At 40.5% G+C, this 19,103-nt stretch overlaps 1 protein-coding gene across 8 annotated transcripts in view; it reads right to left on the reverse strand.

Annotated features, from left to right (window-relative positions):
• The window catches only part of ENOX1 (ecto-NOX disulfide-thiol exchanger 1), a 614,655-nt gene that overhangs the window by 253,614 nt on the left and 341,938 nt on the right, over window positions 1–19,103 (reverse strand). The window contains exon 1 of one of the 8 annotated variants that reach the window (XM_007186811.3): window positions 15,182–15,348. The exons of the other annotated variants lie outside the window; for them this stretch is intronic. Coding sequence (XP_007186873.1) covers window positions 15,182–15,239 — 58 coding nt within the window. The 5' untranslated portion in view covers window positions 15,240–15,348. Of the gene's footprint in view, window positions 1–15,181; window positions 15,349–19,103 lie in introns of those variants that run through there. 8 annotated transcript variants of the gene reach the window in all.

Genomic DNA, 19,103 nt, shown 5'->3' on the forward strand with positions numbered 1-19,103 from the left:
CGTGAACATGCTGTTACAGAATCCCTGGCTTTGACCCTTGCAGACAGAGCACCGGCTAAGTGATTGTTGGCCTGACTTGCAGAATCTTTTCTTATAGCTCTTCCATGATTAATGACCATCCTCTCTTATGGCAACCTGTTCTTTAACTTCATAACATTTTGTGTATTTGTTAATACATATTTTTCTCCATTTGCTTTCCTCTCAATGCCTGTCTCTTCTACTAGACTGAAGTTCCATACAGGCAGGCATTCTGTTTCTTTTGCTCACGATTGTGTGTCCGGCACCTACCTAGCAAAACACAGGTGCTCAGTGAATAAATGAGCAATGAGCCACACTTTTCTCCTGAAAATGTTTAGGCCACATTGCAACACTTTCAATATGCCTACAGATCTGTCAGGAGGGTATTACAGACAGAAGAAACAGTTTCACAAGTATTAAAATCACAAACAGCTGCAGACAAGATATTTTTAGATTTTATTCCGCGAGAAAACACTTTAGTTCCAAAAACTGTGATGTTCTATAGGATACCTCCTTATACAAAATAAGTCAAATTTTAAAATATGGAATAAATAAAAGGGTGAAATAGGGACAGGTGTTTAACCTGAGAAATATAATTTAAGCCCTGGTCCTGTTCCTTATCTAGATCTAAAAAGTCATACCCTCAAAGTCTGATGAACCTGGGGCTTTCATATCATTCATGTGTTAATTACCAGGTCTAACAATTAGGTACAGAACAATGGGAAAAATCCTGAAGTTCATACTAGCAGAGCAATTAAAGAAGTAGAAACAGGCTAACTTCAAGAGCCAGAAATGTTAAAAACCTCTGTACTAATTTTGATCAATGTTCTTCTATATGTTCGAACAGTAGTTTGAACAGTAGTAACTATGGCCGACAATAGTTACTATGATATTTAACTAACTCATGAGTTTTTAAAACATTTTACTACCTTGAGAGGTAATGTGATTTTTTTTTTTTACATAAAAAATTATCAAAAAGAGAATTCTACTTTTCCTAAAATTTGCCAGGCACCAACTATATGCTACCACTTTCACATTTAATATCTCATCTGATTCTCACAACCACTTTACAGATCAGGAAATAAAAAATCAGAGTTACCTTAGACGTATGCCTAAAACTGGAATGCTGTAAGAAGTGTTAATTACAATAAAAAAATTCATTGAAGAATCATGTTAATCCAGGTGAAAATGTATATTATATTTATAAAAGCATATTTTTATTAAAATGGTAAATTTAAACTTCAATCATTGGAATGATAGAATACTATGTTCTAATTAATGGTATAAGTTCATTTACTAAGGAGAAAATAATATTGTTTCAACTGATGTTATCAAAAAGACGTTAAGACCAGTGATAAGATTATATTGACAGCATGTGCCCCTTGATATGATACACTGAGAAGTGTGTACCGCCTCTGTGGTATCTTTGCCAAAATTGTATAACCTCAATTTAGTTGTAAGAGAACATCAGGCAAACCCAAATCAAGACATCTAAGCAGTACTCTTCAAAAATGTCACAAGTGACAGAGTAATGGTGTGGTTAGGGAGCACAGATGATGCTTGGGGGCAGAGACAATGCTTGGGAGGAGAATGACTCACCTCATCATGAAACAACGGCTGCAGAACTTCCAGGCCACACAGCCTCATACCAAACCCTCTAGCCAAAGCCATGTGGCTGACAGGGTCTTGGTGCTTCGGCTGGGTGTCAGGCCTGAGCCTCTGGGGTGGGAGAGCCAAGTTAAGGACACTGGTCCACCAGAGACCTCCCGACCCCACGTAATATCAAACGGCGAAAGCTCTCCCAGAGATCTCCATCTCAACGCTAAGACCCAGCTCCATTCAACGACCAGCAAGCTACAGTGCTGGACACCCTATGCCAAACAACTAGCAAGACAGGAACACAACCCCACCGATTAGCAGAGAGACTGCCTAAAATCATAATAAGTTGACAGACACCCCAAAACACACCACCGGATGCAGTCCTGCCCACCAGAAAGACAAGATACAGCCTCATCCACCAGAATATAGGCACCAGTCCCCTCCACCAGGAAGCCTACAAAACCCACTAAACCAACCTTACCCACGGGGGGCAGACACCAAAAACAATGGGAACTACAAACCTGCAGCCTGGAAAAGGAGATCGCAAACACAGTAAGTTAAGCAAAATGAGAAGACAGAGAAATACACAGCAGATGAAGGAGCAAGGTAAAAACCCACCAGACCAAACAAATGAAGAGGAAATAGGCAGTCTACCTGAAAAAGAATTCAGAGTAATGATAGTAAAGATGATCCAAAATCTTGGAAATAGAATGGAGAAAATACAAGAAATGTTTAACAAGGACCTAGAAGAAGTAAAGAGCAAAGAAACAATGATGAACAGCAAAATAAATGAAATTAAAAATTCTCTAGAAGGAATCAATAGCAGAATAGCTGAGGCAGAAGAATGGATAAATGACCTGGAAGATAAAATAGTGGAAATAACTCCTGCAGAACAGAATAAAGAAAAAAGAATAAAAAGAATTGAGGACACTCTCAGAGACCTCTGGGACAACATTAAACGCACCAACATTCGAATTATAAGGGGCCCAGAAGAAGAAGAGAAGAAGAAAGGGACTGAGAAAATATTTGAAAAGATTATAGTTGAATACTTCCCTAATATGGGAAAGGAAATAGTCAATCAAGTCCAGGAAGTGCAGAGAGTCCCATACAGGGTAAATCAAAGGAGAAACACGCCAAGACACATATTAATCAAACTATCAAAAATTAAATACAAAGAAAAAATATTAAAAGCAGCAAGGGAAAAACAACAAATAACATAACAAGGGAAGCCCCATAAGGTTAACAGCTGATCTTTCAGCAGAAACTCTGCAAGCCAGAAGGGACTGGCAGGACATATTTAAAGTGATGAAAGGGAAAAACCTACAACCAAGATTACTCTACCCAGTAACAATCTCATTCAGATTTGACGAGAAATTAAAACCTTTACAGCCAAGCAAACGCTAAGAGAATTCAGCACCACCAAACCAGCTTTACAACAAATGCTAAAGGAACTTCTCTACGCAGGAAGCACAAGGGAAGGAAAAGACCCACAAAAAAAACCCCAAAACAATTAAGAAAATGGTAATAGGAATATACATATCGATAATTACCTTAAATGTAAATGGATTAAATGCTCCAAACAAAAGACACAGACTAGCTAAATGGATACAAAAACAAGACCCATATACATACTTCTACAAGAAACCCACTTCAGAACTAGGGACACACACAGACTGAAAGTGAGGGGATGGAAAAAGATATTCCATGAAATGGAAATCAAAAGAAAGCTGGAGTAGCAATTCTCATATCAGACAAAATAGACTTTAAAATAAAGACTATTACAAGAGACAAACAAGGACACTACATAATGATCAAGGGATCAATCCAAGAAGAAGATATAACGGTTGTAAATATTTAGGCACCCAACATAGGAGCACCTCAATACATAAAGCAAATGCTAACATCCATAGAAGAGGAAATAGACAGTAACACAATAATAGTAGGGGACTTTAACAACCCCTTTCACCAATGGACAGATCATCCAAAGTGAAAATAAATAAGGAAACAAGCTTTAAATGATACATTAAACAAGATGGACTTAATTGATATTTATAGGACATTCCATCCAAAAACAACAGAATACACTTTCTTCTCAAGTGCTCATGGAACATTCTCCAGGATAGATCATATCTTGGGTCACAAGTCAAGCCTTGGTAAATTTAAGAAAATTGAAATCGTATCAAGTATCTTTACTGACCACAACACTGAGACTAGATATCAATTGCAGGAAAAAAATCTGTAAAAACTACAAACACATGGAAGCTAAACAATACACTACTAAATAACCAAGAGATCACTGAAGAAATCAAAGAGGAAATCCAAAAATACCTAGAAACAAATGACAATGAAAACATGATGACCCAAAACCTATGGGATGCAGCAAAAGCAGTTCTAAGAGGGAAGTGTGTAGCAATACAATCCTACCTCAAGAAACAAGAAACATCTCAAATAAACAACCTAACCTTACACCTAAAGCAATTAGAGAAAGAAGAACAAAAACCCCCCAAAGTTAGCAGAAAGAAAGAAATCATAAAGATCAGATCAGAAATAAATGAAAGAGAAATGAAAGAAACGATAGCAGAGATCAATAAAACTAAAACCTGGTTCTTTGAGAAGATAAGCAAAACTGATAAACCATTAGCCAGACTCATCAAGAAAAAAGGGAGAAGACTCAAATCAATAGAATTAGAAATGAAAAAGGAGAAGTAACCACTGACACTGCAGAAATACAAAGGATCATGAGAGATTACTACAAGCAACTATATGCCAATAAAGTGGACAACCTGGAAGAAATGAACAAATTCTAAGAAAAGCACAGCCTTCTGAGACAGAACCAGGAAGAAATAGAAAGTATAAACAGACCAATCACAAGCACTGAAATTGAGACTCTGATTAAAAATATTCCAACAAACAAAAGCCCAGGACCAGATGGCTTCACAGGTGACGTCTATCAAACATTTAGAGAAAAACTAACCCCCATCCTTCTCAAACTCTTCCAAAATATAGCAGAGGAGGAACACTCCTAAACTCATTCTATGAGGCCACCATCATCCTGATACCAAAACCAGACAAACTTGTCACAAAGAAAGAAAAGCATAGGCCTATAACACTGATGAACATAGATGCAAAAATCCTCAACAAAATACTAGCAAACAGAATCCAACAGCACATTAAAAGGATCATACACCATGATCAAGTGGGGTTTATCCCAGGAATGCAAGGATTACTCAATATACGCAAATCAATCAATATGGTGCGATACACTATATTAACAAATTGAAGGAGAAAAAACTTACGATCATCTCAATAGATGCAGAAAAAGCTTTCGACAAAATTCAACACCCATTTATGATAAAAACCCTCCAGAAAGTAGGCATAGAGGGAACTTACCTCAACATAGTAAAGGCCATACATGACAAACCCACAGCCAACATCGTTCTCAATGGTGAAAAACTGAAACCATTTCCACTAGGATCAGAAACAAGACAAGGTTGCCCACTCTCACTGCTATTATTCAACATAGTTTTGGAAGTGTTAGCCACAGCAATCAGAGTAGAAAAAGAAATAAAAGGAATAAAAATCAGAAAAGAAGAAGTAAAACTGTTACTATTTGCAGATGACATGATACTATACATAGAGAATCCTAAAGATGCTACCAGAAAACTACTAGAGCTAATCAATGAATTTGGTAAAGTAGCAGGATACAAAGTTAATGCACAGAAATCTCTTGCATTCCTATACACTAATGATGAAAAATCTGAAAGAGACATTAAGGAAACACTCCCATTTACCACTGCAACAAAAAGAATAAAATACCTAGGAATAAACCTACCTAAGGAGACAAAAGACCTGTATGCAGAAAACTATAAGACACTGATGAAAGAAATTAAAGATGATACAAACAGATGGAGAGATATACCATGTTCTTGGATTAGAAGAATCAACATTGTGAAAATGACAATACTACCCAAAGCAATCTACAGATTCAGTGCAATCCCTATCAAACTAACAATGCCATTTTTCACATAACTAGAAAAAAAAATTTCAAAGTTTGTATAGAACCACAAAAGACCCCAAATAGCCAAAGCAATCTTGAGAAAGAAAAATGGAACTGGAGGAATCAGGCTCCTTGACTTCAGACTATACTACAAAGCTACAGTAATCAAGACAGTGTGGTACTGGCACAAAAACAGAATATAGAGCAATGGAACAGGATAGAAAGCGCAGGGATAAGCCCACGTGCATATGGTCACCTTATCTCTGATAAAGGAAGCAAGAATATACAATGGAGAAAAGACAGCTTCTTCAGTAAGTGATGCTGGGAGAACTGGACAGCTACATGTAAAAGAATGAAATTAGAACACTCTCTAACACCATACACAAAAATAAACTCGAAATGGATTAAAGACTCAAATGTAAGGCCAGACACTATAAAACTCTTAGAGGAAAACACAGGCAGAAGACTCTATCACATAAATCACAGCAAGATCCTTTTTGAACCACCTCCTAGAGAAATGGAAATAAAAACAAAAATATACAAATGGGACCTAATGAAACTTAAAAGCTTTTGCACAGCAAAGGAAACCATAAACAAGATGAAAAGAGAACCCTCAGAATGGGAGAAAATATTTGCAAACAAAGCAACTGACAAAGGATTAATTTCCAAAATTTACAAGCAGCTCATGCATCTCAATATCAAAAAAACAAACAACCCCATCCAAAGTGGGCAGAAGACCTAAATAGACATTTCTCCAAAGAAGATATACAGATTGCCAGCAAACACATGAAAGGATGCTCAAGATCACTAATCATTAGAGAAATGAAAATCAAAAGTACAATGAGGTATCAAGTCACACCAGTCAGAATGGCCATCATCAAAAAATCTACAAACATTAAATGTTGGAGAGGGTGTGGAGAAAAGGGAACCCTCTTGCACTGTTGGTGGGAATGTAAATTGATACACCACTATGGAGAACAGTATGGAGGTTCCTTAAAAAACTAAAAATACGACCCAGCAATCCCACTACTGGGCATATACCCTGAGAAAACCATAATTCAAAAAGAGTCATAATTCAAAAAGAACCATAACCACAATGTTCATTGCAGCTCTATTTACAATAACCAGGACAAGGAAGCAGCCTAAGTGTCCATCCACAGATGAATGGATAAAGAAGATGTGGCACATATATACAATGGAATATTACTCAGCCATAAAAAGAAACGAAACTGAGTTATTTGTAGTGAGGTGGATGGACCTAGAGTCTGTCATACAGAGTGAAGTAAGTCAGAAAGAGAAAAACAAATACCGTATGCTAACACATATATATGGAATCTAAAAAAAGAAAAAATGGTTCTGAAGAACCTAGGGGCAGGACAGGAATAAACACTCAGATGTAGAGAATGGACTTGAGGACACGAGGAGGGGGAAGGGTAAGATGGGACGAAGTGAGAGAGTGGCATGGACATATATACACTACCAAATGTAAAATAGATCGCTAGTGGGAAGCAGCCGCATAGCACAGGGAGATCAGCTCAGTGCTTTGTGTCCACCTAGAGGGGTGGGATAGGGAGGGTGGGAGGCAGACGCAAGAGGGAGGAGATATGGGGATATATGTATATGTATAGATGACTCACTTTGTTATAAAGCAGATACTAAGACTCCATTGTAAAGCAATTACACTCCAATAAAGATGTTTAAAAAAAAATAAAAATAAAGCTACAATAAAAAAGTCACAATTATGAAAAACAAAGAATACAGAACTGTCCTATTCATTTTTTATATCTCTGATTATTCTGATCATCATTCTGAAGATCAGTAGTTAATACATAGTACTGGATGTATAAATGTACGTTTAAGAAATTGGAATAATTCCTTATCGCATCCTAGGTATTAGCTAAATTCTATGATGTAAGCCTGTTTTTATATTATTTGCAATTTTCCCTGAACAGCTGTAATCAAAAAAGGATTCTCTATGAAGTAGAGACTTCAGTTAACTGATTGAAAATTACTTTATGCTAAGCTAAATCTGTGTCATTTCTTACAAAGGCTGTACGTCTTTCTAAATTAGTATCTCAGCTCAGATTATTAGAATTATGATGGTTGTTGCCATTGTCCAAACAGGAAAGCAGGCAGACGAGAAAAGTAAAACAAAAAGAGAGAGGGGGAAATTGAAGCAAGGAGGAAGGAAACGCTATTCCCTTGAAACACAGTCATTAACCTGGGATTACTGCTAGAAGCTCCAGGCTAGAAGTGAGCAGCTTGCTTCTAAATAGATTTTAATTTTTAATCCAGTGGAACAGGTCAGATGCCACTCTCGCACCTGGAGGCCCATCCCAGAACCTACCTGCCCCAAGGCAGTACGGCGGGTCTGCTAGTAATGGTCACATTTGGGTAAACGCAACCTCTAGGCAACCACGTGGCTCTGCGTGTTCTCATCCCAAGGACCAGCAATCAAAGTTGGATGAGCTCTGACAATGAGATAGGGGGTTTCTCCTTAGATATTTTTTAGGAGTGAGAAAAGACACAGCCAATAAAAACATTTTTTAAAGTGGAGGTTGGAGGGGGGATATCTATGTTTGAAATTCTAATAAATAGAGATCAGCTTTACTACTTAATTAAAATTGGGTGGAGGCATATACGTTGGTCCAAATGTGATGCTCACGAGAGAAATGTCCAGGCACGAGAAAGATCTCCCGGGAAACTGAACGCCTAAGTGTAGGGAGAATTGAACAGAGCAGGCCCCGTGCTTCCACAGGTGGAGCTAAAACAAGCAAAGACGAACCGGGTGTGACCGATTCCCAAGCCCTCCGCAGACCTAAGATCAGCTGCCTATTAGCATAGGCAGGCCTCAGCCGTCCATGAAAATGAGAGCGCATATTTAAAGTTGCGTGTTTTTTTTTTTTAACATCTTTATTGGAATATAATTGCTTTACAATGGTGTGTTGGTTTCTGCTTTATAACAAAGTGAATCAGCTATACATATACATATGTTCCCATATCTCTTCCCTCTTGCATCTCCCTCCCTCCCACCCTCCCTATCCCACCCCTCTAGGTGGTCACACAGCACCGAGCTGGTCTCCCTGTGCTATGCGGCTGCTTCCCACTAGCTATCTATTTTACGTTTGGTAGTGTATATATGTCCATGCCACTCGTTTTAATTTAAAAGGTACTCAATATTTCTCGTCTTGTTCACTGAAAAAGGCCAACACCCGCGTGCTTTATTGATGCACTGCAGAACCTCCGTCTAAAAGAACTTGGTTTGCCACATGGCATTTGCTGAGGATGTGTTAAATGCATAGTTTCAGAGCCAAGAATATTGTTTTTCAAACTCAGCGAATGCATTATTAAAGGACTTCTGCTGTGCCCACCACCGGGGGATGGGAGAAGAGGTGGCAGTGGCCCTGCACTCTGAATGCAAAGGAACAATGACTAAGTCATTCACTATAAACTCTAACAGCAATAACCCCAAACTTACACGCCTCCGCCCCTCTCTTCAATTCCCTTTGGCCAATCTAGAAAAAAGGAAAATGGAAACCTTTAAAAATAAAACTCATATAAAACTTTAGTTCCCAGCACAACATCTTTGGTTCTTCGGATGGTAAGTATTTCACTGCGATGGGTGCCTGGTCCCCTTTTCCACATTCCAGGGCTGCGTAAGCGTTCACATCAGCCCCCAGTTCTACTTGCAGATCGAGTATAATATACTGACTCCTTCCAAGAAGCTTTGTGTTAAAATCATTAAATGCCCACACAAGTAATTTTTAAATTAACTGAACCAGAAATAATACATAATACATATCAATTTTATGACAGTGAGAAGTTATTCACTTTTAGTAAGCCAAGAATATCTGTTGTATAAATTTAAAATCTTAGGAGTAAGTCCAGTGTTTTAAATAGACTATGGAAAAGCATGAAATTTATGCCAGGTGAATTTTGAATATAGGGGAGCCTTTATCATTCTAGGAAAAATACTTCTCTACAACAGGCAAATTCTCTGGTAAGTCCAGAAATGATTCATTTTACTTGGAAAATTATCCTCTTTCACTTGGAAAAATATTTTCTTTAAACTGCTCCCTTAGTGCATTTTAAAACCTAATTTGATTTATAGACATCACTTTTACACACAACTTTTCTAGTATATATCTTTTGCACAAGGCAAAGTGAATTGGTGACAAAAATTTCTATCCCGTTAAGATGTGGGGAGCAAACACATGACTAGTATCCCCAGATGCAGGCAATATATGCTGACTTTTTATGTAACACTTTCCCCTTAAAAATAAGAATATAAAATTCTTGCTTCAGAAAATTTCAGAAGACCATGCTTTTAAAATTATACCTTTACTTGACACACTTTCTAAAACCTCAGAACCCTGATGTTAAAAGAGCTGGTGCTGACATAATTTGAGTCGACCCCATAAATATGTATAGAACTCCCAGTGCACCTCATCTGCTGTGCTGAGCAGGTGATGCAAGATGACTACCGTCTGCTGGTCGTGCCTTCAAGTAGCCTGCGACTGGTCTGGCAGGACAGACACATGTATATCTGGTTGTGATGTGCTGGGATTATGTTCTCGTGGTATGACTCAAATGCTCCGGCAGCACAGAATAAAGAGTGAGGATTCTGGAAGGGAACGTGGGAGTAGGGAGGGTAGATGTTCAGCAGAAGAGATGACATTTGAGCTGGGTCTTAAAGGATGAAGAAGATTGGGCCAGGCAGGGGAGAGCATTCCAAGCCAGAGAAAAAAAAACAAAAACAAAAATCAGCCCATCCATACCAAGGGTTTAAAATCAGACTTTTAAAAGTGTTTTCCTTCAAAAAGATTCAAGTTTGAGAAGTCTAACATGACGTAAAAATCACAAACTAGATGGTTTCTTTCTCACTGGCCTGCCCTTCTCACAAGCACCCCAGATGGTTAGAAGTACATGTAACAAGAAGGAGAGGGCTTAAAGTACCTTGGTAGAAACAGAGAGAGAATGATTCCATAACTCAAGTAACAGCCGGAATTAGCACTGTAGGTTTTTGAGTGAGAAGCGCTACCAATGAAATCAGGAAAAGCATACTGCAATAATCCTGCCTTTTCGGTCTGTTTAAAATACAAGTTAAATTGATCTCATTAAGAGGGTCTGCTAAGAAAAGAGTCTGCCAACAGCTATCAGCTACAGGGTGTGTAAGAATTTTGCTCTGTGCTGGGTCCTATTAGTCAGAAGGGAGGAGAGCGAGGAGAAACCCATCATTTTCTCCCAGTCATTTAATCACATTGGTCTCTTGAATAGAGATGAAGGCTGGGCTGCAGACTTCACGTTTTGTACCGTGTCCCTCTTCTGCTACAGAGGGACAAGGAAGCGGGGAAGCAAGGTCTCCTGGGTAGACCTGGACGGAGGAAGCATGAGGCTCTAATGCCCAAGTGAAGATGCTGCTGAAAGGCTGAGACCAAGAAGAGGACGAGACTTCGATGGGTTTTCACAGGACCTAGAAGCTAACGAAACTGGAGTTAAAAACCTAAGGGAAATTTAAGTTAGCTGGAACCTAAATATAATAGGCTATACTTTTGCTTATTCATTTTATAAGAGTTAATTCATTCATATTGGTATTTTTTCAAAGAGGTGTGCGTGTATGTGTAAGTGTATGGGTGTGTGTGCCTGTGTGTGACAGAGAGGTTAAAAAGATAAACAGACCAAGTGTGTGGATTGTGTTCATTGTTTTCTCTGAGCCATCAACAAGTAGAGCCAAGACGTAGGAAGAGTGTACTTAGGAAGACATCCCTTGGAGACTTAACCCTCCTATTATTCCCCATGGAAAAGAAGGCAGCTTCGGAGAGCTGAGCGTGTGGCCCCCTGGATCCACGTGTCGCCCCTCCTCCCCGGGCAGGTGTGCAGACTGTGGGGCTGCCTGGGTCTCGCTAGGCTTGGGTTCTGGCTTCTGGCTCTGGGTCTGCTGCTGACTCACCGCACGAACTTGGGCTGGTCACGGTTATCTTCAGGTGGAAAGGAAAAGCCAGTGTTTGGATTACACACTCTGCATTGGCTTTCCTCTCCCAGTGTTCTCTGATTCGGCAGCACAATACGATGTTCTAAAGAAATGTTTTCCTCCTTCTGGGTTTCACATATTCACATTTGAGAGCCGCTGTAATAATAACAATGCCCCATCTAGTGTCAAGACAGGGAATATTGGTTCAGGAGTGCAGAGTGAGCAATGGCTCTGTGGTCCTTCATGGCTTCAGGGGTCAGAATGGCAGTGGGCATAACTGCTGTCCGAGGGGGTCTTTGTCAGGTCCCACCCGCCCAACTTGGTGACGTAGGACATTTTGAAAAAGACTGTGTTTTACAGCTTCCATGTGCGATGCACAACACTAGCACGACAGGACTTTTATTAAGGTCACAAGGAATAATCTTTCCTACTCTTTTGACTGGTGGCTATCGCCATCAACATAAAAGAGCCTCTGGGCGATGGAGACGGGCAGGCAGTACCTTCCCGAGGGAAGATCAGAAGGGATCCTGGGTGAGCTGCAAGCAAGTCACCCAATTCTGGCATCTCGCAGACTTAAACCTGGGAGTTCTGCAGGGCTTTGGTCTTCCACCCTTCCCTCTTCATTTCTTTCTTTCCAAATGCTCCCACAAGGAAATCATCTCCGAGCAGCTCACAGCTCACCACACACACTTCCAACTTCCAGGTTCTGTGCAGCTCTGTCCTCTCCTTGCTAAATGCCACCCCACAGGAAAGAAACCAAAGGAGGGAACAACTGCAATACATGGGCAATGCATGTATCATTTAGACAAACGGTCCTCCTCCTCGTATGTCTGGCTCTCCTGTGGCTTTTCTTTGGTCTCCATTAAGTGCCAGGGCAGTTTAATTTTTATAATATTGCCATGTACAAACCACTTCATTTTGGAACCTGCCTCCCTCTCAGGACGCAGGTCAGTTTGGCAGAACGGTGTCTACCGCGTGCCAGACACCGTCTTAATGATGTCTGGGCTGAGGGAACGTAATGAGCCCAAACTCAGAAATTCTCTGCCACGCTGCCCGGTCTGCTCTCAGCCTGTGACCTAGGTGACTAGAAGCACATTTTACTTCCTGTGACCAAGTTCAATGGAAGAGGTTTTCTCCCTGTTTTATCATCCTTATGCCTCATGCCCGTGATGGCTGGACCCATACCAGCAGCAGTGGCTGAGGTTCTGGAATGCTCACGTGCTGGCTGGGCTGCCGACTCCAACAACTCACCTGCTCTGATCTGTTCTAAGAGGTTGCCTCCGCTAGTCTGCCTTCTGTCCTTACCTTCTAGCCAGTCACTTGGAATTCTACCATTTACTGGCCCAGTGTGACTTCTGCCCAGCCCTCTGCCCTGGCTTGTCAGTTTAATGTGCCTCTACATTCCCCAATCAGCTTGATTCTAAGTGGCCCAAATTGTCCTTAAGTCCGTTATCACCAGCCCCACGTTCCTGCTCCAGGATCTTCACGCCCTTCCTGAGGGCGGCACATCCTTTGAGTTCAGAGTGATGGTCTCAGCTCAGTTCCACTGACCAATCCAGGTCCGGCAGCTGTGGTACTCCTGAGTACAACTGTTACCTGGTAACCAGCAACTGAGGGAGTCCCCACAGAAGACTCGCAAATGAGATTTGCCTCAAGGGGCCACCAGAACATAGTGGTCTCTGATAATTACCAGACAAAGAAAACATTTAGAATATTTACTGAAGACCTAGAGTGGTGCCTGGCATCCTATGGGGACTCAAAAAAATTTGGCAAACTATGTAAAGACATCTCTCAAATAACAAATTGCAAATGTTGACAGTTATGATTGGATATTGCAAGCTCCCTCAGGACAGAGAGCCTGTCTGGGTCTATATCTGCATCCCCAGGGCCCAGCGCAGGGCCTGGCATCTAGCAGAATTGGCAAATATTTGCTGAGTTAGAATGACTTTGTTGAGAAGAGTATGTCAAAGGCACTTTTGGAGGATATCTAATTTCCCAAGAATTGGGATGAGGCAGGACTTTTGAAGATGCCCCAGACAAAACTATCAGATTGGTTGGAGCCCTGAATCTACATGTCAGGGTGTTCTTGAGGCACCAGAATCTCTGAGTCTATCCAGTGAGTAAGGACCACGACAGGATGGGTGTGGGAACTCTGCAGGACAGTCTATGACCTAACGTACATTTTCTCCTGCTGGGATCCTCGGCACCTTCAGGTTTGACCTGGGATGCAAGAGATTCTACTGGACAGCTACTTATAAGCAAAAAACGGGAATCTGGGTTTGGCCAAGCATCTTCGATGTCTGAAACACATCTGAGTGTGAAACAGCCAAGCTACAGGCCCTCTAACGGAGCCCAGCAGAGCTGCCAAAACAGCTGGGTAGCAATGAGCTAAGAATGCCGTGCTTTCAGTGAATGGCATAAGGCTAGTAGTTTAGAGAATTTCTTTATTTATTTTTATGGTTTAAGCTCTCCCTCAATGTATGGAACACTATACTTAGGTCAATCAAGGGTACTTGAATTTCAAAATATATTAAAATGTGTTAGTGTTCATTTCACATAAAATATAAAGCATCCATCTTTAAAGTACTCACAGCAATCAGTGCTTTTAATCGAGCAGAAAAGCATACACAGATATAGAAATGTTTAGTCCTAGCTGGGGTCCCTGATAGTCATCTTCAGACATACGTTTACACAACAGATGTTTCAATTACGACAATAATATTTATTGAAAGGTGAACCATAAATGTATAGGCACTTGAAACATTATTGAACAAACGTAATTTAAAATGCTGGTGAACTGCATTTTAGCCCTGCTTTGATTTTATCAGCATTTGTCAATTAATCAACGTGAACCTTGTAAAACATGTTCTCTTACTAGTGGAAACAAGCAAGTGCTTGCAGGCTTTGAAGGAAAGGTCATTTAATAATTTGCTAATTGTGCAAAGATAGATTTAAAAAAATTTTTTTAAAAAAGGGAAGCTCTCATTACCACTCTGCATAAACAGAACTTTATTTAAGCTTAAACTTGCTAACTGAAATATGGTCAATGGTTGAGCTGTGGGGTTTTTTTTTTTTTTTTTGGTATTAAATAGTGGAGAAACATTAAGACGGAAAGAAATTAATCTAGCTGCACATTTTCAAAATTTATTTTAAGAAGCTTTCCGTTGTCACCTCTGACATTTCAGAGCTGCCAACCTTGAGGCTATGGTTATAAACAAATCAACTATAACTTCTTGGCAGACAAGTGAAGAGAAAAAAGACAAAGCAACAGAAATGGGAAATGGAGCAGCTCAAAAGAGCCGTGCAGGGGCAATGTTCTGGTTTCTTCTCTTTTCTTCTTTCTTCTTTGCTTCACTTCATCCTTCATTCTGCTAGATGGATGTCAGCTCCCTACTCCCTACTTCCGACTGCCTCGTTCATTTTAAGTGAGAAAGAAGCTGAGTCCAACTCTCCCTTGGGGGAAGCCAGGCCTCAGCACACCCGTCACCTCTCCTGGCCACCAAGGAAGTGCCTTAACTTCCGGGCACAGCACTACCACCACCCAGCACTCTGCAGTCATCTGAAGGACTCGAGGAAGTTTAAAATGGGTAACGTACCTCGGAGAGCAATTTCTACCCTGGGGTCTGCAGGGCTGAACCGAGAAATCCTCACCATCTTAGAAGTAGAAGTGGAACTTGAGAGAGCGTGCCTCGAGGCGTTTGTAGGAGTCAGAATTTTGCACGGAGTTTACAGAGACAATGTTCCTTGAAGGGAGATGGGTCTTGGCAGGCGGTCTGGGCAAACCGCTTTGCTGCAGGACTCCTTTTATAAGAGTTACGAGGGCCTGGGTTGCTCTCTACCTGCTCAAACTGGCTTATCAATCCATTCCATTCCATTCTGTTACTCGTTCTAAGTAAGTCATTATTTCAGGCACATTTCCCTAAGCAGATGCAAACACTCTTTTCCTGTGTGAGACTCCCTTGGGCAAATTAGGTTTCTTGGAAAAGGGTCAAGGAGCAATCAAACAAAATACCTACTGAGAAACAAGCAGGTGGTTTCAGGGGACCCTGTCGTTCGTGCAGGCCACACCACAAGTCAAATTTTAGACACTGCTCGGGCAGTAATGTTGAATCTGATAGGGCCAGGTATGGAAAGCAAAATCCTGATATCTGTAGCCAAAGTTTCTTGTTATCGTCATGACAAATAAGTTTTTTCCCCTCCCAGCGTTATCAAAGTATAATTGAGAAATAAAATAGTATAACATGCATCTAACATGATGATTTGATGTACATATGATGAAATAAAAATTCATATTTGAAGGCAAAACCAGAAAAATTTAAACAGAAATTTTCTTCTCTGCCCGTTTGGGCCTCCTTCCGCCCCTCTGGTGTGCACTGTACACCTGCTTTATGCATTAACCAGACCTCCCCAATGGCAGAAAGGCCGGCTCAACCATAAAGATCAAGTTCTCTTCTTCTGGCAGCAGCCATGTAACTCCTTGGAAGACAACATTCCTGTCTCCATCCCGTAAGGGGTCAGGATGACCCTCCACTCGCCTTGTATGTATAAAGCTCTGCTGAGCCTTATGTATTGATACAAAGCCAATATATCATTCCCCTTAAAGACAGCGATTGGTGCAGACCACATTGGTCAAAAGACTGAGGAGATACTGGGTCCCCCCAATGGAAGTCCTTAGCTTAAATACTTATGACCTTATTAATGTAACTAGCTATATTACTTGTATTCTTGTATTACTTGTATTGTGTTACTTGTATTGTGCCTGTTTTCCAAGATTATTGTTTCTTGCATTACCAAATGTGTGACTGAGCCTCTGATAAGAAATAATGATGAGGAGGTGACTTGAAACAATTGACCAAATACAGAGTTCTGTAAGATCCATGATGCTAATACTGCAACCCTAGATGTGGAAAGAAACAACAAGAGGGAACCATCTCCTGGACCGTAACAGAGTCTCAGTTCCCTTACCTATAAAATGGGGCTTTTGGCTACTGTTAACAGGGCCTAGTCCAGTAATAGCACACTGAGTGGTCCATCAACGAAATACTTGCCTTACCTGGGAATGAGCATTCCTAGCATAGTGGGACAAATTGGTCATGGTATGCCTCCAAAACCTTGGTAGAAATTAAGACTGAAGAGGAGGGGACTGTAAAATAAAGAATGTTGTTCACCATCCAGTTCTACAAGACTCAAGTCATTAACCACTGCAGTCGCTGACCTACAACACACCCTGAAAGGAATTCAGGGCAAAGATCAGGATGCAGTACTTTGTGCTCTAGGAAAACTGGCAGAACTGACCCTTAGATAGCTGATATTTTCAGGAGAAAATTTTATGAGCTCAGTTTCTTGCATCTTCCCATACTTAGAAAAGCACTAAAACCATTAACTATATCTGCTCCTTACAAAGAGCAGTAACCTTCTACCAAGATGTGTGCTTGATTGCATGTACCCCCTTCTCCAAAATCACATTATACACTGACCTTCCCCCTTTACCTCTTCGGAACAGTTCTCAGAGCTCTCTGAGACACTGTCTCTCGGGTTATAATCCTCAGGTTGGTTTGAATAAAATTTACAATTTTTTCTTAGATTGACTGTTGATTGATTTTTCATCAATACACATATATTGTGAAATGATTACCACAATAAAGTTAATAACATATCCATCACCTCACCTCACATAGTTACCTTTGTGTGTGTGGGTTTATTTTTTTATGGAAGCAAAACTGATGGTCATAAAATAATGGAAAATTTCCTTGTCTAATATTTCTAATTAAAAGTTGCTAATCAAATCCTAATTCCTTAATAAAACTGTAGTACAAATTTTTGTAAGGGAAAAGTTACTATGAAATTATTATCTTCTGTTCTCGTTATCTTATCTAACACATGTGGAATATTTCTGAAATAGATATTCCTTATTGCATTTTTTTTCTTTGAGTCATAGGGAGAAAAGTCCCTTTCGTGTTCCTTTAATATTTGCTTTTATTAACTTCAGCTTCAGTTAGCTCACTTCCGTATATCAAGATTCTTTTCAAAACAGAAGAGACAAGAGGTAAATGCAAATGTGGGAAGGGAAGCTGCTTGGTGACATGACAGCCGCTCCCTGGTAGGAATTATTTCTACCTAAAACGTATACACCATATTAAGAAGCCACAGGGAAGAAATAAATGCATGTGGATGGCAGGTTTTCATTCGTTTCCTTGACGTCTCAGAAATATTGTAAATAATTTAAGTTTGTGTGTTTCAATTCAAACGGTTCCACGATCTTGGAGGTCTTAATCATTTGTTTTTTTTTTTTTACTCTTTACTATTTTTTTTAAATTTTATTTTTTTATACAGCAGGTTCTTATTAGTTATCTATTTTATACACGTTAATGTATATAGGTCTTAATCATTTGTATTAACAGTTTCTGGAGTGTACAAAGCTTGTGCTTAAGGACCATGATTGGCATTCAGTGTAGTCAGACTGCATTAAGCAGAGGTACAACCTTGTTCATGGCTATCTTTGATCATCTTTATTTAACAGTACGTTCAGGCCGATGAGGTGGCTTAGCATCCTCCTGTGTTTCAGCCTGTCAGTCATGCCCCACCAGAACATCTGGCTCTGCTGGGCACCCTCATGCTTCTCCAAATGAAACCAAAGTTGGCAAGGTGAATGGGAAGGACTGGCAAGTGGCATTCAACCCGGGAAAAAAGTTTAAAAGTGGCATATAACCCGGCAGCCCTGTTTTAAAATGTATCCAGGGTTGTGGTTTTATTCAGGTATGGTATGGCGAACAGGTTAGGAGATGCTTGCCATAGAAAAGATAGTTGGTTACATATAGTTTCCAAGAGGAAGAGGCATGAAGTGCCGCATCAGGCCATGCAGGGCCACATGGAGAGGTACCAGGGTTGCTCAGGAGGAGAGGAAATAAGGAAAAAAACGTGGGCAAAAGCCTTTCCTGTGGTTTCTGCAGGGCAAGAAGGTTTAGGATTGGATAGCTTAGATAATTTCAGTGCGTTCTGGGGCACAGGGATGATTCCTAATTGTCCAGTACCTGGCCCTGGTGTGATTTAGGGCAGGGGAATAGTGTTCTGGACTGCAGGGGCCTGATAAAAAGGGGCAGGTGTGGGCATGGCCTCAGGATTGGTTCACCTGGCAATCTAAGGTGTGCTCCCAGGCAAGCTGTTTGCTGTCTCTAGGAATTAGCTAACCCTGGGAAGGGCAGTGCCTACTTGGCATCTGCAAGACTCTAAGATGTCAAAATACATCTTATAAAATACAGAAGATAAAATAAGATTAATACAAGCCTGTCTGAAACACTCGTAAGAAGCATAAAAACAGAGCTTCTCAAACTTTAATGTGCATAGGAATCACCTGGGTATCTTGTTAAACTACAGGTTCTGATTCATTAGGTCAGGTGGGGCTTGAGATTTTGCTTTTTTTTTGGCCACACCCCATGGCATGGGTAACTTCCCCCACTAGGGATCAAACCCGCAGCCTCTGCAGTGGAAGCATGGAGTCTTAACCACTGGACCACCAGG

This window comes from Balaenoptera acutorostrata, chromosome 18 (genome assembly GCF_949987535.1).
Source record: "Balaenoptera acutorostrata chromosome 18, mBalAcu1.1, whole genome shotgun sequence".
In the NCBI taxonomy this organism is placed as follows: domain Eukaryota; kingdom Metazoa; phylum Chordata; class Mammalia; order Artiodactyla; family Balaenopteridae; genus Balaenoptera; species Balaenoptera acutorostrata.